This window comes from Schistocerca serialis, chromosome 1, assembly GCF_023864345.2.
Source record: "Schistocerca serialis cubense isolate TAMUIC-IGC-003099 chromosome 1, iqSchSeri2.2, whole genome shotgun sequence".
Classification (NCBI taxonomy): Eukaryota; Metazoa; Arthropoda; class Insecta; order Orthoptera; family Acrididae; genus Schistocerca; species Schistocerca serialis.
This window is the reverse complement of record NC_064638.1, coordinates 931,990,198-932,013,173: the sequence shown is the minus strand read 5'-3', so window position 1 is coordinate 932,013,173 and position 22,976 is coordinate 931,990,198. Positions and strand designations below refer to the sequence as shown.

General features: G+C 39.5%; 1 protein-coding gene across 1 annotated transcript in view; it reads right to left on the bottom strand.

Annotated features, from left to right (window-relative positions):
* LOC126412509 (mitochondrial sodium/calcium exchanger protein-like) overlaps positions 1 to 22,976 on the bottom strand; it is a 64,214-nt gene that overhangs the window by 20,049 nt on the left and 21,189 nt on the right. Inside the window, exon 2 of the mRNA XM_050082139.1 lies at positions 3,004 to 3,071. Within this exon, the coding sequence (XP_049938096.1) occupies positions 3,004 to 3,071 (68 nt within the window). The remainder of the gene's footprint in view (positions 1 to 3,003; positions 3,072 to 22,976) is intronic.

Below are 22,976 nucleotides of genomic sequence, written 5' to 3'. Positions count from 1 at the left end.
ACTGAATGTGGTCAAAGTCTAGCGACAGTGGTGACAAGGAAGTGATAAATTCTTAAACTGATATTCCATCTGCTGTTTTTACAAGTGACAGATTATGGTATAATACCATCAGTACAATGACTATTGCATTGACACACAAATTTGCTAAAGCAAAATGATAAACAAAAATAAACTTTTACATCTGCAGTTTCATTCACAGTCTGCAAGCTATTGTGAAGAGCACAGCAGAGGGTGTTGTACTAGTTATTAGGCCTTCTTCATGTTCTATTTATGGTTCAAATGGTTCTGAGCACTATGGGACTTAACATCTATGGTCATCACTCCCCTAGAACTTAGAACTACTTTAACCTAACTAACCTAAGGACATCACACAACACCCAGTCATCACGAGGCAGAGAAAATCCCTGACCCCGCCGGGAATCAAACCCGGGAACCCGGGCGCGGGAAGCGAGAACGCTACCGCACGACCACGAGCTACGGACATTCCATTTATGTGTGAAGTGTAGGAATAATGATTGTTTAGATCACTCTTTGCACAACAAAATTGGTCTAATTTTTTTTTCAGTCCCTCAGAGCTCCTACTGCAACTGAATGCACCACACATTGGTTTAGCAGCTGCATGCTCCATTCACTGTTGTGGCAGTCCATTACAGCCATAGGGTACAGAAAAGCTAAAGCTTTCATCTAGCCTTTCTGTGCTACAAATTCTTTCCTAGTGTTTTTCCTATAAGTTCTCCTGAATAACTGTGACTAAACCACTTAGTATAATTCTGTTCCAAAATATTTTTTCTCATAATCTAAATATGTGGCATGTTTTTTCCCCATTGTCAGTATTTACTTTTACTTTTACTTTTATATCTATCTCACTGAAAGTAGTTATGTTTAAAGCTAGTTGATATTGAGAACTTAACTGTTGAAAATATTCAAAAGCTGTAAAATGTTAAGATGGGCTGTCCATGCTCTAATGGCAACGTGTATGTTGGTAGTTGGTAATGTCTGTCATGGGACATCGTGAGAAGTTGTGATGGCAGAACAGCTGATTTTAGAGCCAACGGTGTAATGATGTTTTGATTGTGAGCAAAATGCCAAATATTTAATGTAATAACAACCTTAAAATATAAGGTGTTAGAGTACTACCAAAATGATTTTTGCAAAAAAATAAAAAAATAAAAAAGTACTTTCTTTTCAAAGGAAAATCCACATAAATATGTAATAAATTAGCGGGGAGGGGACAAAAAATGAAACTGTCAAGGTCCAAGCAAAGATAAACACTACTGATCAGTCTGGCCCCATATGCAAGATTGCACTTTCATATTCATTGGATTCTCAAACTCGTAACAAATTGTCACCTGCCAACCTAACACAGACCTCAAGCTACACTGCAGATCAGTCTGTCACCATAACATAGATTCCACCATTGTGACAAAATTATTAATAATATTTTAACACAGATAGCACATTATAAAATGCATGTATTTATGTGCATACATTCCACATCTCCTCCTGAACCACTGGAATGATTGCAACCAAACTTGGTACATGTATCCTTTACTATCAGACAATAACCATTGTGGCAGTAAGAACCACATACCAACCATACTTCTGGAGATATAACATCAAATAATGAGATGTGTGAAAAACTGCATGATGTTTAAATTTCCTACTTTGGTGATACTAACCCCATTCATAATAAATTTTGCAGGCAGTATACACATATGCCACTAAATGCACCTACAAAATTATATCATGACAACATACATAGGTCAGGATATATGATGTTACTGACATTGTGATGTGTGAAAAACTGCTACATTGTGCATAAGGTTTAAATTTATTACTTCTTCACTACAAACACTATTCACAACACATTTGGCTGATTATATCTACATATGCTTCTGAATATCATTGTATGACACATAGATCAGGGGATATGACTTCATAAACTCTGAGATATGTGGAAAAATGTCACATCATGCATGAAGTTTTAACATATTTATTCTTTACTTCTGGGACACTCCTACAGTCAAGTCAATGTAAGGAAATCCCTGACACCTGGCAGCACTTTTGATGACTTCATCTACAAAGCACAAACAGCTGTAGGTGAAAGTAACAGCTGACTGCAGCTATGGAGATGTGTCGCCACAGATATGTTTACAAAATTGTATTGTAGATATGTGAAGCAACTGTGGCCAGCATACAGAAACTGTCCAGGATTCTGTACTTACACACCTGTACAGTATGCATATTTCTTTTTACTACTGTTCCACAGTTTCAAAGAAGTTTTCACAAGTATATGGAAATGGAAATATTTTAAATGTTGACTATGTAAACAGTTCATTTTAATTCTATTTTGTTTTTAATTTAATTTTATTTATTATTAATTTTTTTTATTTCTAATATAAAATTGGCAAAATGAATATGCACCTGGGCAATAGTGGGTTTGTCAGCTAGTATAACCCTAAAAAAGTGGCAAAAGCAGGAAATGAAGAAAAGGCCATCAACACAATGGAAATGAACAATATTATTTTTTCACCACAGGAAAAATCATAAATAACATTTCAGCATGACAGGAGCAAGTGTACATATATCAATAATAAGAACAATAATTTGTTGCAGAAGTAGAATGCGAAAGGAAGGCCACTCGTAAAACCAAATAATTCACATGTTAGTAGCATAAATATGTATCTAGTTAACAGCTGTTCATAGACAGCTTGACAAAAGACACATTGTCAACATGTATTCCATACTCCAACGAGTGCAGCATGTGGAAGGCCCTTTGAAAAGTTTAGCATTAAAAACTGTACATCACCAACTATAGATGTCTTCAGTCTGCAGCATCTGATATTATATCAACAATTCTTAACAGATGTAAAACTAATAATTCAATTTGATTTTGGTTTCTTATAGATCAAAGAGAATAGCATCATATATTCATAATCAATACTTGAGTTGCAATAATAATACTTATTCCATATGAAAAATCTACACAACAGTTGTTCATACCTGAGTTTTATGAAAACCACTCCTTTCACTTTGAGCTGTAAATCCAATACCAATACCAATCAAGGTGTCTTTGGAAGCGTTGAGGCAAAAATAGTAAATGTCTGTCATACATTATGCTATTTAACATATAAATACAAAATTTGTCTCTATATTAAAGACAGGCAGTTCTCACCAATGAAATCGCTACTTAGTTTTGCTCACACAAGCAAAAAGTTACAGAAATATTAAATTTTATAACTGAATTTTCTTCATCTGAAAAAATCTTTGTCAATATGTCAAGATGAGAAGGAAATCAAGTATAAAACCAAGTCCTATTTACTGGAGGTAATTTTGATAATATTGAAGTTATGAAACTAAATTAAGCCAAAAATTAATGTAGACACATTTTTGATATAAGAGGAGCTTTTATACATCAACTCAAATAGTATGAGATTCAACATTTGATTCTTTTCAGTTTGCACATATTTGATCTGTTTAATAGTTTCTGTTTCAGAGATCATTAAGTGCATGATCTGGTTTTGTTCCACAATGTGTTTCAATAAATACTTATTAATCTAATTAACTAATGAATATAATGTTAAGAAATCTGTATGATATTATACCAAAAATGAAATTGCTGAATGTAGAGGATTTCTGTATTTTACAGTAATCAAGAGATTGCTCATAAGATTTTTCTATGACTAAACTATTAACTAGTTAATTAGTTCATTACTTAATTGCTCACTTTTATTGTGCCACAAACAAATTAATTAAGAATTTTAAAAAGTTTAGAAAATTTCAGAAACAATCATGTGAAAAATATATTTCCTGATTCCTACGAAACACCAAAACTGAATACATTCATTCACCAACTTTATTTTTAGTGCAATATAATATAAATGACTAGCATTATATCCATTAGGAGATAATGTGAATACAACCCTCACATGGCATCAGCTTTGGATTAACATATTGAAAGTGATTCAAGCAACTTTATGATGATAAAATTTGAAGTATGTCCACAAAAGTAATTATAATTTGTTGAGAAACAGATATTACAACACCATAGTTTCTTAATATAATTAAGTTACATATAAGTTGTATTACTACATTTGTTTGAAATACAAAAACATATTTTGTTTAGTTTGTTTAGTTCCAAAAATTATTTTAACAGAAAATATTTAGAACCCACACACTATGTAACAATACTGCAATTTATTAATATTATGTGTAATGTCACTTACATGGAATTTTATTTGAAATACACTCCTACTCACTCTCCATGTCATATGACGAACAGTCATTACACAACACACTTATCCTAGCATGTTCTTTAAAGACAATCTTGTGAAACCCATCACATTGTTGATTCACTTTCTTGTCCTTTGACCTTGGGCATGAATCACACCATTTTCTTTACACATTTGGAACATTGGCTTCCTGGTTATCATGTTGTTTCTCCTTTAGAAGATCCTTGAAGTCTGAAGATACTATTGCTGAATGAATGTGTTGTATTCTGCACTGTGGCAAGAGGATTCATCGCTCAATGTGAGGTTTGACTAGTTCTTTTCCTAGTTCTGAGAGGAATTCTCTTCTTGCCTTTTTTACTTCTCATATCATGTAAAAATTTACAATACAGAACATAAGCATTGAGGCAAGCTAAATCTAGCATATCAAAAAATACAGCGAGTGGCCTCCTTCTTGTTACATGTTTCACTGGATAAATTATGACCATCTTATCAATTGTATCAACTCCCGACTTTGTTCAGTTGTAGAGGATTATTATTTCAGGTTTTTTGTGCACATGCTCACTTATATCAAATGTTTGGTGTAGAATAGACAACAAAATGACTGATTTATTTTGTGTAGGAACATATGAAGTTAAAACAGCAGTCTGTGCATAATCAAAAGTGGTCAACAACGGATGTCTCTGTTTTGATGGTAACATTTCTTTCGGTATCTCTTTTTGGTTGGCCTGAAGGCTTCCCACAATTGTCAATTTATTAGCAAGAAGTTCTTGTCCAAAATCAAAACTTGTAAAAATGTTATCAGTGGTAATATTCCTACCACGTCCCTTCAGGTGATCAGCTAAATCATGTATTACTCATTTCCCTTGATTTATTTCCCATCCTTCAGCAGATTTCCCCATATACACTTGTGCATTTATGACATAATTGGTCTCACAATCTACAGCTGCCCACACTTTAATCCCATACTTTCCAGGTTTTGAAGGAATGTACACCTTGAATGGACACTGTCCCCTGAAAGCACACAGATGCTCATCAACTATAATATAAGGTCCAGGGACATAAGACAAAATGGATGCATCAATGAACATTACAAACACATCCCTTCTAGGTTTAGCTTTTGATCCAGAAACAGATTTTCTTTCTTCCCTTGTCAGTTTATCAACTGAACCAGAGGCACGTCAAAATATCATGAAATCTTGAAAAGTTGATTGTGGCTCAAAAACTAGGTAAGCCATACTCTTCTTACCAAAATGCACCCAAAGGCTTCCCACATAATTTATGCAAGCCATTAGTACAACAAAGTATGCCTCCAGCTCTGTAGAATCAAGTTCAATCAAGTTTTCAAGAGTTGCGTACAGAATTTTATTATCTTTTGCATAATTACTGGTATGCATTATTATTACATTCTGCATGTGATTGATGACAAAATGTCTGAAACAATCTGCCCTTGTCTGTAACAGTGGTTTAAGGTGACGTGGAATATGCTTGCGCATATCAGGTGTTACTGTATTATATGTTATCTGTCCACTTCTAGACACAAAAGTAAATGCACTCATTACCTGAATACCATTATCATCTTCTTCACAGTCACTAATATCCACTTCATCTCTGACCTGTATATCTTCCTCTATCATATTTCCATCAGCATCACTGCCATCTTCATTCCCAAAAACTGATTCATTATCACTATCATTTTTCTGTAAATCTGCCAAAGCCTGCTCGAGACTGTAGCCCCTTGTAAAACATATATCAACATCCATCAGGAATAAACTATTACACCACCTCTTCCTTCCACAAAACTCAATTCCAAACTGTGAATTTGTCATAGTGATGCATGTGAATGTATTTACTATTCATTGTTCACAACAAAGCACAAATGAATGTCAGTTTATGAGGTGAATTATTGCCAAGATTTATTTTCATAGCCAAACTTATATACAACACTGAAAATCATGTATTGTATGCCTGGGGTATTTTCTGACCTCACTGCAAAAATTTTAAATTGTTGTTCTACAAACTGCGATATAATCATAAACACTGCAAGTAAATGTCTGGATTTGACTATAGCCATTAAATATGATTCCTCCTGGTAAATGATTTCTACTGCAAATGTTTATCCTCAAAACCTGTTTAAATAAAATGAGTTGAAATATAGTCTTTGCAGAACTGTAGTGTCATGTGAATGTAAATCAGCTGTTATTTTATTTTTGTGAGAATCAACATAGTTTCATACATTGTGCTGCCAATGCTCCACTGTCTTTGCTCATTGTCAGGGTGGTCTTTGGTCCCCACCTCTGTCAATGGATTGCATGGGTGGCCAGTTGATATTTTCAAAAAAAGTTCAAATATTCAAACTGTCACTTTGTCATTTCTTCACTGTGTCCAATGTCTGGAACACTTTAATATATCCCAGATGCAATTTTTAGAGGGGATTTGTCAGATTGGCTTACAGAAATAAATTTTTGTAGTTCAACAATGGACACATGAGGTAATGTATTTGAGTAAAATAGGATTAGTTTATTTTAAAACTTGCACTTTCTAGTGGGTGTATGGTATGTCCTTCACAATAAATAATTTTAACAAATGGGACACTGTTCTGTCTTCTGTAACATAATGATAACATAACAGTCACTCTCTATTGTATTGCCTGCTTCTCTTCCATAACTCACTGTTTTCCTCTTCTCTTAGTCAAAATGAAAACTTCTATTTACTACACACAGGATCACTGTTAGTGCACCATACACTCACATTCCTGTCATAAAAACTACCCAAAATTCTTATTCTATTCTGACATCTTGAAATCTTTGCTCTTCTGTCATTTCCTGCATAGTTCTTCTTAATAAATCTCCATTCTTTTGATCTTCAACCTTCATTTTTTCCATATTATCTTCTCTCTATCAAAACACTTCAAAGTCGAATGTCATTCTTAAAATTAATGACTCATTGTGACGATGATGTCATGGTGAGTCTCTGGAAGATTTTTCTTTGTTCTTACCACAATCTTCAGAATTCTGTTTCAGTCTACTTGCTTCTTAAAACTGTTTATCTGACTAACCTCACTCTGCTGGCTGACGTCCAAATCAGGCTGGAAATAAGATTTTTTGCCCCAAAATTTCTGAACAAGACATTCCACAAATGAGACACCAACTGACATGTGCATCTCACTCTGAATTATGGCATTCAGCTGTTCACCTATCAGTTTTTGACTTATAGAGATATAACATTATCCTACTGGGCCATAGCATTTTTCTTTTCACCGATGATGTTTACACAGAGTTTTGATTTTGACCAAACATATAATATAACAAACAAATATTTGGGCAGAGTATTTTTAAACTAAACAAGAGAAAAGAAAGAAAACAATAAATATATATATTATGTTTGGGCTCATATTACAAACTTGTGAGCAATAATGTGTTAGTGGATTTGTGATTTCCTGTCAGAAAGGTCACAGTTCATTGTACTTAATGGAAAGTCATCAAGTAAAACAGTAATAATATGTGGTGTTTCCCAGGGAAATGTTATAGACCGTCTGTTGTTCCTGATCTACATAAATGACTTACATTGTTTGCAGATCATGCTGCTATTCATTGTCTCACAAAGTCATCAGATGAATAAGATCAATTGCTAAATGATTTAGCCAAGAATGAAAAAGTGTGAAATCAATGTGAGTACTACTAGGAATCAAGTAAATTTCACTTCCACTATAAAGCATGTGAATGTAATAGTTGTGAATTCAACTAAATACTTAAGGACTACAATTACAAATAACTTAAATTGGAATGATCACCTAGATAATGTTGTGCTGAAAGTGAACCAAAGACTGTGATTTATTGACAGAACCTTAGAAGATGCAACAGATCTATTAGAGAGACTGCCCACACTATATTTCTCCAGCCTCTTCTGAAATATTGCTGTGCAATGTGTGGTCAGCATCAAATGAGTGTAGTGTAATAGCATGTTTTATCAAATACTCTGGTCCACTATGTATATCCAACCAGCTAAAGGTGACTGTGATAGTGGATATTTGTTAAGTAGTATATGAGAAACGAGCAGATAATGTGCACATTAGTCCATGTTCGTACAGAGGGTGCATATGCTGTAACAACAAGGGCAGCAGCAAGCAGTCATATGATGCACAGCATTCACTTGCTGTTTGAGGCTATCTACATCTACATCTACATTGATACTCCGCAAGCCGCCTGACGGTGTGTGGCGGAATGTACTTTGAGTACCTCTATCGGTTCTCCTTCTATTCCAGTCTCATATTGTTCATGGAAAGCCTCTGTGTGGGCTCTAATCTCTCTGATTTTATGCTCATGGTCTCTTTGTGAGATATACGTAGGAGGGAGCAATATACTGTTTTTCTCCTCAGTGAAGGTATGGTCTCGAAACTTCAACAAAAGCCCGTACCGAGCTATAGAGCATCTCTCTTGCAGAGTCTTCCACTGGAGTTTATCTATCATTTCCATAATACTTGCATGATTACTAAATGATCCTGTAATGAAGTGCGCTGCTCTCCATTGGATCTTCTCTATCTCTTCTATCAACCCTATCTGGCACGGAATCCACACCGGTGAGCAGTATTCAAGCAGTGGGCGAACAAATGTACTGTAACCTACTTCCTTTGTTTTTGGATTGCATTTCCTTAGGATTCTTCCAATGAATCCCAGTCTGGCATCTGCTTTAGTGATGATTAATTTTGTATGGTCATTCCATTTTAAACCACTCCTAATGCCTACTCCCAGATAATTTATGGAATTAACTGCTTCCAGTTGCTGACCTGCTATATTGCAGCTAAATGATAAAGGATCTTTCTTTCTATGTATTTGCAGCACATTACACTTGTCTACATTGAGATTCAATTGCCATTCCCTGCACCATGCATCAATATATTGCAGATCCTCTTGCATTTCAGTACAATTTTCCATTGTTACAACCTCTCAATATACTACAGCATCATCCACAAAAAGCCTCAGTGAACATCCAGTGCTATCCACAAGGTCATTTATATGTATTGTGAATAGCAACGGTCCTACAACACTCCCCTGCAGCACACCTGAAATCACTCTTACTTCAGAAGACTTCTCTCCATTGAGAATGACATGCTGTGTACTGTTATCTAGGAACTCTTCAATCCAATCACACAATTGGTCTGATAGTCCATATGCTCTTACTTTGTTCATTAAACGGCTGTGGGGAACTGTACCAAATGCCTTGTGGAAGTAAAGAAACATGGCATCTACCTGGGAACCCATGTCTATGGCCCTCTGAGTCTCGTGGACGAATAGCACAAGCTGGGTTTCACACGATCGTCTTTTTCGAAACCCATGCTGATTCCTACAGAGTAGATTTCTAGTCTCCAGAAAAGTCATTATACTCGAACATAATATGTGTTCTAAAATTCTACAACTGATTGACGTTAGAGATATAGGTCTATAGTTCTGCACATCTGTTTGACATCCCTTCTTGAAAACAGGGATGACCTGAGCCCTTTTCCAATCTTTTGGAACACTACACCCTTCTAGAGACCTACGGTACACCGCTGCAAGAAGGGGGGCAAGTTCCTTCACATACTCTGTGTAAAATTGAACTGGTATCCCATCAGGTCCAGTGGCCTTTCCTGTTTTGAACAATTTTAATTGTTTTTCTATTCCTCTGTCATTTATTTCGATATCTACCATTTTGTCATTAGTGCAACAATCTAGAGAAGGAACTACAGTGCAGTCTTCCTCTGTGAAACAGAGCTCAGATTGGTACTCCAAGTTTGCAGTGTCGTGAATGGCTCAGAGTAAGAGAGCCACCAACACTGACAATGGGAGTCAAAGCAAATGAATCACATTCATGTTAAAAAGAACTTTGATTTATGGCCTAAGGATCAGATGTTACATATCAGAATGTTTTTATTTCAGTGAAACTACTTTGAGTTATAACTGTTGAGATCTGTCAGTTTGAGACTTGAAGACTTTAAATACTGAGGACTGCAAATGAGAGTTCAGAGTTTATTTTGTAACTTGAAGTAGTCACCATGATCTAACATTTCAGAATCATTCAGCAAGGATCAACATTCAGAAGAAAAGGAACCTCATCCATGGCAGTAGGATTGAGCAGCTGAACCATCAGAATAATTTCTGAAGGTGACCATTCATCAGCAAGATTTATAACAGGTAACTGACCACCAACATGGTGAAAAAGTATGAAGTGCACACAGAAGCCAAAGTACACCACTTTAAAAAGTGACTTTTTCTCTGCATGGAATGGATAGAGGCCATCAAAAATGTTCAGAGAACAACAGGTAGTTTTGTATTATTGTGAAACACAAGAGGGAGTGTCATGGATATGATACATGATTTGGGATGGCAATCATTAAAACAAAGGTGTTTTTTGTTGTGATAAGATCTACTTGTTAAATTTTAGTCACGAGCTTTCTCCTCTGAATGCAAAAATATTTTGTTGGTGCCCCAATACACAGGGAGAAAATATCATTGTAATAAAATAAGAGAAATCGGAATTTGCACAGAAAGATTTAAGTGTTCATTTCTCCTGAGTGCTGATTGAGTGAGGAACAGTAGAGAAATAGCTTGAAGGTTGTGCCATGAACCCTCAGCCAGGCACTTAATTGTGAATCAAGACACTAAGAAATTTAAGACATTAGCTGCCAGTGGGTACAGATTTATATCAATGGAGCAAATTGAAAATTTGTGCTGGACTGGGACTCGAAGCTGAGTCTCCTGCTTACCATGCAGATGCTCTGACACTATGCCTTCTGGACACAGTGGTCATCATAACCACATGAACTACCCTGACATGCCTCCTGTCAGACCCATATTCTCAACTTATGCCACACATTACTGATGTTGTATTACAGTTACAGTTAATTATAAATGTGCTGTCTGTTCTTTCAGACTTGTCCGGAAGACTGTTATTTTGGGGCTTAATGTGGTTGTAGTTAGTTTTCCTGGATACACATAGGTGGGTGATACCATCACCCATCACATCTCTTTCAGGTGCTCGATTGTGTCAATTCTGGGGTTAGTTTGATTGGTTGGACAACTGACTATGGTTGTTGTGATTTGCATAGCCTGGGATGTACCTACTACCAAGGCATTTTTGTTTGCATTGATTCAAGTGATTATTATGATTGTGTTGGGGTTACTATTGGAACAATGTGGCTCTCCTGGCACATTATGTTGTCCAACATGATTTGCATGATGATTCAGTTCAGAATGGTAATATTAGTATTCTTGTTATTAACTTTGTATTATTTGTTGTGAATTTCACACCTTCATGAATTGGGTTTATGGAATGCAGGCAGAAATTAATTCCTGAAGATTTGAGTCTGCCTTTATACATCAGAGCAATCTAATAAATGTTTATTAGATTGCTCTAATGTATAAAGGCAATTTTGCCTTCAGTATCAACAATACCTCATGTTGAGACATGGGATTATCCCAATACCTGGTCTTTCTAATGTAATCCTCAAAATATTTCCTTAAACTACCCTGACACACCTATACTGCTCCAAATTACAGACCTACTTATGGAGTCATTCCTGAAGTCTGTGTAATGGGACACCCTCCTCTGACATTACCTTTTGTTACAGAAATAGCTGATACAAAAAAGTCTTTTGAATCTTGTAAAGGTTAAAATTATTTCAGCTGTTTCACTAAAAGAATTGCATATGATCTTGTATATGACATATTATATTTCAGGCTAAAATGTATAAAAACAAATTATTTTGTTTTAATCGATATGTACAGCTAAAATTCTTCATCTTTTAGAAATATTTGAAATTATGAAAAATTCCCATTATTAATTTGCACAATGTGACAATATTTATTTCTAGACTCATTTATAAAATAATGATATAACTTGGTGAAGATTCTTCTTTTGTCAAGAAAGTTTGTAAACTCTTTTGTTCTGTAAACTCTTTGGAAAATTGTTAGTACCACAGAATGAGTTAGCAGCAGTGGGCATGCCTCTGATGGAATTGTCGTATTTTTATGTTACGTGATAACAATGTGAATTTGCGTTCTGAAGTGAAAATTGTAAAGTCAGTGTGATTTAGAAGAATGGGATAAAATAAAAAAAAAGTCATAGCAGTAGAAAGTACTTCATCAATTTTCATATCAACTGGGACCCACAAAATAAAAATTTCAGCCTCAAGAATCTACACCTAGACATACTGCAGCCAACAACAAGAAAATGAAGATAAGTAAAAAATAATTTTTTTGTATATCTTACACCTCTCAAGCTTTCAAAACTTTTGCAGAAATGGAGAAATTTAATGGTGATGTGTGGGAGGGTAAGATTGCAATTGTGAGGGCATCACCCAGGATCAGTTAACTGATAATGAAGTCTTGCCTGTTGCAGAAGAAGAAAGGACAGTGATTTGTGTCATCTGCAGTTCATATATTAATGAAGTCCCGATCACATGAAGAAAGAAGGCCAAGAGCTGCCCAACAAAGTTGTATCAACAGTGACAAGAAACTATCAACAATGATGGACCGGATGAATTGAAAGAGGAATTTCTAAATACAATGAGAGACATTAGTTAAAAAAATATAAGTACAAACTATTTGTGAAATTAATATTTTTTGTGGACTTGTGTGACTGCAGGGAAAATGAATAGAGACGAGGGTAGTGGTGATGAAGTGAAAGCTATAGAACTCAGTCAAGGTATGTTTGAACCAAGTGAAAGTGTAGTTAGCAAAGAAACAATAGAAATGGATATTTTGCAGTTGATTTTAGCAAAATTAGAGGAAATGAAGACAGATAACAATAGCATATTTAGTGCAGTTAATGATCAATTAACTGAAATAAAGACAGACAATGATAGCAAATTTACGTCACTACAAGGACAATCAAATAACCTAAAACCTGAAAACAATAGTAAAATGGACAGGGTACAATACCAAATAGACCAACTTAGTAATCAGGCTTCAGAGCTAAACAGTAGGTTATCAGAAGGATTAAAAAGTGCAGTAGCCACCAGAAAGATCAGGGGAGGCACACATCGGCACGGCGAATCACGGACGGTAGTTGCCGCAGGTAGAGTCCCATCCACCAGAGGGCACGCGAGAATTCGGCCGCGACCTCTGCCGGCGGAACTACAACAATAACTCAGGCAGCATGGGCCGTGCCCAGTGAGTTCACATCGGGTATGCCTACGAGACAGTTCCAGGTCTGCGCTATGTGAAGTGCGACGGAAAACGTGAACCGTGTTACTTCACATTTGGCAACGAGTAGGGTCGTTCTTTCGCGTGTTGCATCGTTTTTCCGGTTTCGCAGCTCATCCACGGCATGGAGGATTTAGTGCGGGTTTTAGTTGAGCAGCAGACGGAGCTCATGGCCACCATGAAACAAGTGCTTGCGGCGTTGCTCTCCACGCCGTCTGCTCCAGCGTCGTTTCCTCCTCCCTTTCCCCTGTGTGACGAGACGGCGGAGGATTGGGACGCATATGAACATCGCCTTCGGCAGCATTTCGAGGCATTTCATGTTGCCAATGTGGAGGTATGTCGTGCTCTTTTCTTGTCTTGGATATCTCCCTCGCTGTATCAAGTTTTGCGGCAGCTAGCACCGTTGCAGGAACCCTCGTCCTTGTCTTTTGACGCATTGTGTTAATTGCTGTCTTCATATTATCGCCGCCACAAGCATGTTGTGGCGGCTAGGGTCGAGTTCTATCAATGCAAGAAGCAGCCTCACCAGTCTTACCGGGCATGGGCCGCTATCCTGCATGGTCTTAGTTGCAAGTGTCATTTTGTCACGGAGCAGTCGCAAGAGTCGTATGCTCACGTTATGGTGCACGACGTCGTTGTTCGTTCGGCCCCTGATAGGGAGGTCCGGCAATGGGCCCTGCAGTTGGAAGACCCTTCCCTTGAGGAAGTCCTGTCCATTGCTCAATCGTATGAAGTCTCTCACGCTGCAGGTCAACAGTTGGAAGAGTGGTGTGACGTCACGGCTGTTGAGGGCAGCGCGGCCACGTCCACTGTGTCCGGGGTGGACGATGTGCGAGTGGTACAATCCGGCCGTTATGGCTGCTACCGCACGGCGCGTAAACAGAGTTCTGGCCGCCGGCCCCTGTTACCGTCCTGTGCATCGTGCTATATACATCATGATCGGTCAGAGTGCCCCCAGCATTGGGCCGTTTGTCGCAAATGTAATAAAAAAGGACACATTGCTAAAGTCTGCCGCTCAGCCTCAAAAGAATCGAAGGAAACAGGTACAGAGGACATGGACGTTGACATTCAGGAAGTTTCATCAGGCCAGGCTCCCGACGCATCGGCACACAAACTCTTTATTGAGGTGTCGGTTCGGTCGCACCGATTACAACTGCAAGTAGATATGGGCGCGGCAGTTTCTTTGTTGAATGCACAAACTTACTCCGACCTTGGGCCGCCCCCGTTGGCGCCAGTTTACCGGCGTCTACACGATTATGGTAAACAGTTCATTCCCCTACTGGATCAATTCACCACCGACATGACTTACAAATCAGTCACTTGGCCTATTACTTTTATTGTTGTCAGTGATGCGAGCTCCACTAACCTTTTTGGCTTGGGTGCCTTTCAAGCTTTCGGTTTTTCTATTGGTGACACCATACAGTTGGTCTCTGAAGACATTCCCTATCAATCATTGGAATCTTTGACTTTCCGGATATCTTTGAGGAGGGCCTGGGGCGTGTTTCAGACTTTGAAGCTCACTTAACGTTGAAGGCGCCCTCAGGTGAAAGACCAGCTAGACTGGCTGACAGTCCTAGGAGTCGTTCTTCCCATTTCTTCTAGTGAGTGGGCTTCGCCCCTCGTTATTGTCAGGAAACCCTTGGGCAAATTACGTCTTTGTGGCGATTTCAAGGCCACCATTAATTCCCAATTGGTGGTGGACACCTATCCTTTGTCTCGTGCTGATGAATTGTTCTTCGCCGTGGCGGGAGGCCAATATTTTTCGAAAATGGATCTTTTGGAGGCTTATCATCAGATACTACTTGATGAGGACTCTAAACAGCTGGCGGTCGTCAATACCCCATTTGGCCTTTACCAATACCAGCGGTTGGCCTTCGGAATATCCAGTTCCCCGGTGATATTCCAGCATTATCTTGAGCATGTCATGTCAACAATCCCTCATTGTATTAATTACCTGGACAACATAACTGTCACAGGCCGCAGCATGAAGGAACACTTGCACAACCTTCGCACACTCTTTCTCAAATTCAGGTCTGTGGGCTTGCGTTGCAACCTGCGTAGGTCAAACTTCTTCCAACTGTCCATTGAGTATGTGGGCTACACCATCTCTCGGCACGGCGTCCAGCTGCTAGGAAGTTTGGTCCAAGGCATCGTCGACCTTCTGCGGCACTGAAGGAGTTACAAACTTTTTTAGGCAAGATTGCCTATTACCACCGGTTCATTCCCAGGGCTTCCACCATAGCCTGCCCCCTGTACTGCCTTCTGTGCAAGGGTGTTCCTTTTGATTGGTCGCCTGCATGTGAGTGAGCACACCTCGTTGAATGGCCTCCTCACGTCAGTGCCTTATTTGGCTACTTTTGACCCCCATAAGCCATTGGCCCTGGCTACAGATGCTTCGCAGTATGGGGTGGGGGTGGTCCTGGCCCATCGCAATGCGGATGGTTCCAAGCAGCCACTGGCGTTTGAGTCTAAAACTCTTAGTCCCGCGCAGGCCCATTAGTCCCAGGTGGAAAAAGAGGCTTTGGCCATTGTCTATGCTGTTACCAAGTTTCACCCTTTCTTGTAAGGCACGAAGTTTCAGTTAATCACTGACCATAAGCCGTTAATATCGTTATTTGGCCCTGCCTCTCAGATTCCGGATAGGGCGGCCCACAGACTACAGTGCTGGGCCTTGTTCCTCTCTAAGTACCATTATGACATTCATTTTCACCCTACCGGACAGCATGCCAATGCAGATGCTCTATCCCGTCTTCCGGTGGGCCCGGATCCTAAGTTCGATCGAGAGGAGATTATGTGTTTTCATTAGGATTTGGCGTCCCGCCAAGCAGTTGATGGCTTCCCAATCACTAGTTCTAGAGTCGCCAGGGAAACGGCAGCTGACCCAGTTCTCTGGCAAGTAGTTCACCTCATTCAGCAGGGGTGGTCATCCCGACCTCCAGGCCAGGCCTCGGACCCTCTTCATAATTATTTTGTTCTACGAGACCGCCTCTCCGTCTTGGAAGGAGGTCTCCTTCTGGCTACCGATGACACAGCTCCTCGCATGGTTGTTCCTACAAGTTTGCGAAGGGAAGTCCTCACGTTATTATATGAGGGGCACTGGGGTGTTTCCTGTACTAAAACCTTGGCTCGCAGACATGTGTGCTTGCCCGGTATTGATAGAGAAAGTGAGCATTTGGTGGCCGCCTGTTCCCAGTGTGTGAGCCAACAGGCATCTCCCAGGTCAGCATTCTCTTCATGGCCGCCTGCAACCCAGGCATGGGAACGTGTTCACATCGATTTTGCGGGCCCGTTTCTCAATGGCTTCTGGCTCATTGTCATTGATGCTTATTCCCGATTCCCACATGTGGTTTGCTACTCGTCAACCACTTCAGAATTTGCGATCCAGGCACTAGCAAAAATCTTTTCTGTGGAAGGTCTGCCAGTCACCCTGGTCTCGGACAATGGACCTCAGTTTATTTCGCAGACCTTCCAGGATTTTTGTAGGCGCTTCGGTATTCGGTACATTTGCTCTCCCCCCTTTCATCCACAATCGAATGGGGAAGCTGAGCACATGGTGCGCACATTTAAGATGCAAATGGAAAAGTATGTGCACGAATTTCTTGCGGAGGAGGCGTTGACGTTTTTCCTGACGGCATACCGGACCACACCAATGGGAGAACGCAGCCCCGCAGAGCTCCTCCACGGGCGAAAAACTAGGACTCTGCTGCACCTCCTCCAGCCTGGTCCTTGCCAGTCTTTGCAAAATGGAGTACCTGGCTTTCCACCGGGTATGTCAGTCTGGGCACGTGTGTTTGGTCGCAATCCACGTTGGATACCAGCGGTGGTCCTGCACCGAAATGGCCGCCGGCTCTATACTTTGCAGGCTGGGGACCGGGAGGTATGTCGTCACCAAAATCAGCTACATCCACGTTTGGGCACCCACCCTCCGACCTCTTGGGCATCGGCTTTCCCATTGCTGATACCCGTGTTGGTTTCTCAGGGGACATTACCACCCCTCCCCCCTGTGACTCCTTCACACTGTGATGGTTCTCAGCCTTGGCAGCCTCCAGTAGCTTCAGCACCAGCATTGCCATTGGTAGAGATGCCCCAGCGAGAGCCGGCCCCCCTCGCAGGCCCAGTTTCTCAGGAGGCTGGTTCACCTGTGGTCGTCCCTTCCCCATCGTCCCCACCACTGGGTCTTGCCTCTCCCGAGGTGGACCAGGATCCAGAGTTCGACGGCTTGTCTCCCATTCTGTCCTGGGCTCCGGTGGTGGGACGACGGGGGCCTCTTCGTGTGGGTCACTTTTAGCCGTATTCGAAGGTTCCGGCTCGAGGGTTGGCAGATACCCTCGACTCCAGCCTTCCGATGGACGTGGAGGTCGTCGCTCCTGCATGACGCTCCACCTTCCGATGCAGTGGATCACAGTGACTTCACCCCCCGACGAAGGAGGAGTGCAGTAGCCACCAGAAAGATCGTGGGAGGCGCACATCAGCACGGTGCATCACGGATGGTAGTTGCCGCAAGTAGAGTCCCGTCCACCAGAGGTCACGCAAGAATTTGGCCGTGACCTCTGCTGGCGGAACTATAACAACAACTCAGGAAGCATGGGCCGTGCCCAGTGAGTTCACACCGGGCATGCCTACGAGACAGTTTCCGGTCTGCGCTATGTGAAGTGCGACGGAAAACGTGAACCGTGCTACTTCAAAAAGTGTGAATGGAAAAGTTGATGTCTTAGAAAATAAATTCATTGTTTTGGAAGATGAGCTAGTAAATGAATCTGCATGACAGATTAAGAATGTTAATGATGACAGAGTTCAACCGAAGACCATAGAGGAAAAAATGGAACAGAACTTTAGTAGTTGAGATCAAAAAATTTCAGCAATTTGGGAAAATTGTATTCACAAAAATCTGTATTCATATAATGGTATTGTGTGGTCGAACATTCCAGTCAAAAGTCTTCCATCAGACAATTTACATCCAGTGGATTTTCTGCACCATTGTAGAGACAGTTTTGTCAGGCATGAGTAACGATCAAAAAATTAAATTTGTTAAAAGATGTCTTGAAGGAAAAGCTCTGTCTTGGGTAAATCTAAATTTAAGTCAGTGGTTTGGACAGAATCTGAACAAGGGAGAATTAAAAGTGACTTTTTGAACAGTCCAAATTGTAGGAATAGTGACAGTACACTGAAAGAGTTTTGTAAGAATCAATTAAAGAAACTAACACACCTTGACATTGAGACGAAATGACATTGATTGATGCACTCAAAAGGAGATTACCAGAGTGATTGCAGTGGGATTTTGTACGCAGACCTGAAGATTGCCTTGAACAATTTTTACGATATGCTGACAGGCTGAATAGAGCAGTAGAAAGAATTATGTACCACAATAATCAGAATGATAGAGATCACAATGGTAATAACTACAGAAACAGAGATAATGGTAATTTCTGTCAGGGTTGAAACGTTAATAGAGACAGAAATTTTGAACATCTGCATAATAGGAATAATGGGGATCACCAAGGGCAATTTAATAGGCGAAACACTCATAGAGGTAACTATTCGGGAAATGCAGCCCACCTAAATGAAGGTCCACAGTTTTGGGGCAAGGAAACACAAGTACAGAATCCCCAATTTATACTTACAATTAGACAATAATAACAGTATTAATAATGTGTCACAGGTATCTGAAGTTGAACAGAAGGAACTTCAGATTTTTCATTATATTTTGATCAAAAGTTTTGGAATACTATGTTTAATTATAGTGATGTAGGTACTAATCACAACAGAGAGTAATGAGAATTTTGATGTACTGTGTACTAATGAGTTCTTCTCTTGATCAGAAAACAGTGTTATCGACATATGTAAAACAGGTGATGACTGTAATGGATCCGAATTAGGCGGTATTTTTTATGTAAATGTGAATGAGAGCTGTGAAATAACTGAGGACTGATAGGGTTAATGATATTGTTGATGAAGTAATTTTGGAAGAATATGATGGTGGTGATGATGATGATGATGATGATGATGATGAGTATCAGGTATTTGTGGAGTTTAAGAATAATGATTTTCAGAGTTAATTGTGAATATAGGTAAGGTAAGTGATGTTTGTGATGACGTAAGTGAGAGTCATGGAATACCAGTCCAGTCAAAGCAGTTTTTCACTAATGTCATGCAGAGTAATGATCCAAACAATGAAGGTGAGTTGTCTGTAAGCCTAGAGAATAAAGATGAAAACTTCTTGAAATTTATTTGGGACCAGATTGGTGATAACATAGATATATGTGCATTCTGGAATAAGTTAGCTGTGGTTAGTCAAAATTTGTATCCAAATTGATGGAATGAAGTGAAAGAAGATCTAAGCAGGAAGTGTAATTCTGACAGTAATATATTTTGTGTTCCTACTGTAATAATTGGTGTTAGTTGTGCTGTGGAATTCATTCAGTGTGTTCAAACATGACCTGACAAGATGAGTAACCAAAGTAATGCTATGATACCAGTTAAGTTGATAAAACCCTGCAAAAACAGGGTGGATGTAGCATTTGATGAAGTAGAAAGGGTTCTTTTACATGAAGTGTCTAATAACAGAGATGATGATTCAGATTTTGGATTAAGATTAAGAGTGATCAGTGGGAAGGGAACTGTTTGACTGATACAGGTAGCCCAATTTGTGGTATATCTGAACAAATTAGAGACAAGATTAAATATAGTAAGAATTTTGTGGCAGTGCTCATTGTAGGTGTAAAGATAAGAGGAGTTACTGGTAAGCAAAGCAAGTATGTAAAATGTCAAATACTGTTAATGTTTAGTATACAGGACAAGACTTATAAACATGGATGCATAATGATACCTAGTCAAGAAGAAAATATACACTATGTCTGTAGATTTATAAGACTATATAATTGTGTTTTGTTTGTCTGGAATTTAGTATGTAAGATGATGTGATTTCTAGAGCTCTATCTTATCCATTGACTGAGTTTAAATCAATTTGTAGATTTATAAGACTATATAATTGTATTTTGTTTGTCATGAATTTAGTATGTAAGATGATTTGATTCCTAAAGTTCTGTCTTATCTACTGACTGAGTTAAAATCTGTGATACACTATATAATTACGTTCTGTAATAGATTTGTGCTTTAGAATTTGTTACATATATGCCATGAGATCCCTCCCCCCATGAACCATGGACCTTGCCGTTGGTGGGGAGGCTTGCATGCCTCAGCGATACAGATAGCCGTACCGTAGGTGCAACCACAACGGAGGGGTATCTGTTGAGAGGCCAGACAAACATGTGGTTCCTGAAGAGGGGCAGCAGCCTTTTCAGCAGTTGCAAGGGCAACAATCTGGATGATTGACTGATCTGGCCTTGTGACACTAACCAAAACAGCCTTGCTGTGCTGGTACTGCGAACGGCTGAAAGCAAGGGGAAACTACGGCCGTAATTTTTTCCCGAGGGCATGCAGCTTTACTGTATGGTAAAATGATGATGGCGTCCTCTTGGGTAAAATATTCCAGAGGTAAAATAGTCCGCCATTTGGATCTCAGGGCGGGGACTACTCAAGAGCACATCGTTATCAGGAGAAAGGAAATTGGCATTCTACGGATCGGAGTGTGGAATGTCAGATCCCTTAATCGGGCAGGTAGATTAGAAAATTTAAAAAGGGAAATGGATAGGTTAAAGTTAGATATAGTGGGAATTAGTGAAGTTCGGTGGCAGGAGGAACAAGACTTTTGGTCAGGAGACTACAGGGTTATAAACATAAAATCAAATAGGGGTAATGCAGGAGTAGGTTTAATAATGAATAGGAAAATAGGAATGTGGATAAGCCACTACAAACAGCATAGTTAATGCATTATTGTGGCCAAGATAGATATGAAGCCCACACCTACTACAGTAGCACAAGTTTATATGCCAACTAGCTCTGCAGATGACGAATAAATTGAAGAAATGTATGATGAAATAAAAGAAATTATTGAGATTGTGTAGGGAGATGAAAATTTAATAGTCATGGGTGACTGGAATTTGGCAGTAGGAAAAGGGAGAGAAGGAAACGTAGTAGGTGAATATGGATTGGGGGTAAGAAATGAAAGAGGAAGCCGCCTGGTAGAATTTTGCACAGAGCACAACTTAATCATAGCTAACACTTGGTTCAAGAATCATGAAAGAAGGTTGTATACATGGAAGAAGCCTGGAGATACTGACAGGTTTCAGATAGATTATATAATGGTAAGACAGAGATTTAGGAACGAGGTTTTAAATTGTAAGACATTTCCGGGGGCAGATGTGGATTCTGACCACAATCTATTGGTTATGACCTGTAGACTAAAACTGAAGAAACTGAAAAAAGGTGGGAATTTAAGGAGATGGGACCTGGATAAACTGACTAAACCAGAGGTTGTACAGAGTTTCAGGGAGAGCATAAGAGAACAATTGACAAGAATGGGGGAAAGAAATACAGTAGAAGAAGAATGGGTAACTTTGAGGGATGAGGTAGTGAAGGCAGCAGAGGATCAAGTAGGTAAAAAGACGAGGGCTAGTAGAAATCCTTGGGTGACAGAAGAAATACTGAATTTAATTGATGAAAGGAGAAAATATAAAAATGCAGTAAATGAAGCAGGTAAAAATGAATACAAATGTCTCAAAAATTAGATCGACAGGAAGTGCAGAATGGCTAAGCAGGCATGACTAGAGGACAAATGTAAGGATGTAGAGGCTTATCTCACTAGGGGTAAGATAGATACAGCCTACAGGAAAATTAAAGAGACCTTCAGAGAAAAGAGAACCACTTGTATGAATATCAAAAGCTCAGATGGAAACCCAGTTCTAAGCAAAGAAGGAAAAGCAGAAAGGTGGAAGGAGTATATAGAGGGTCTATACAAGGGGGATGTACTTGAGGACAATATTATGGAAATGGAAGAGGATGTAGATGAAGATGAAATGGGAGATATAATACTGTGTGAAGAGTTTGACAGAGCACTGAAAGACCTGAGTCGAAACAAGGCCCCGGGAGTAGACAACATTCCATTAGAACTACTGACAGCCTTGGGACAGCCACTCCTGACGAAACTCTACCATCTGATGAGCAAGATGTATGAAACAGCCGAAATACCCTCAGACTTCGAGAAGAATATAATAATTCCAATCCCAAAGAAAGCAGGTGTTGACAAATGTGAAAATTATCGAACTATCAGTTTAATAAATCACAGCTGCAAAATACTAACACGGATTCTTTACAGACGAATGGAAAAACTAGTAGAAGCCAACCTCGGGGAAGATCAGTTTGGATTCCGTAGAAATGTTGGAACACGTGAGGCAATACTGACCCTACGACTTATCCTAGAAGCTAGATTAAGGAAAGGCAAACCTACGTTTCTAGCATTTGTAGACATAGAGAAAGCTTTTGACAATGTTGACTGGAATACTCTCTTTCAAATTCTGAAGGTGGCAGGGGTAAAATACAGGGAGCGAAAGGCTATTTACAATTTGTACAGAAACCAGATGGCAGTTATAAGAGTCGAGGGACATTAAAGGGAAGCAGTGGTTGGGAAGGGAGTGAGACAGGGTTGTAGTCTCTCCCCGATGTTATT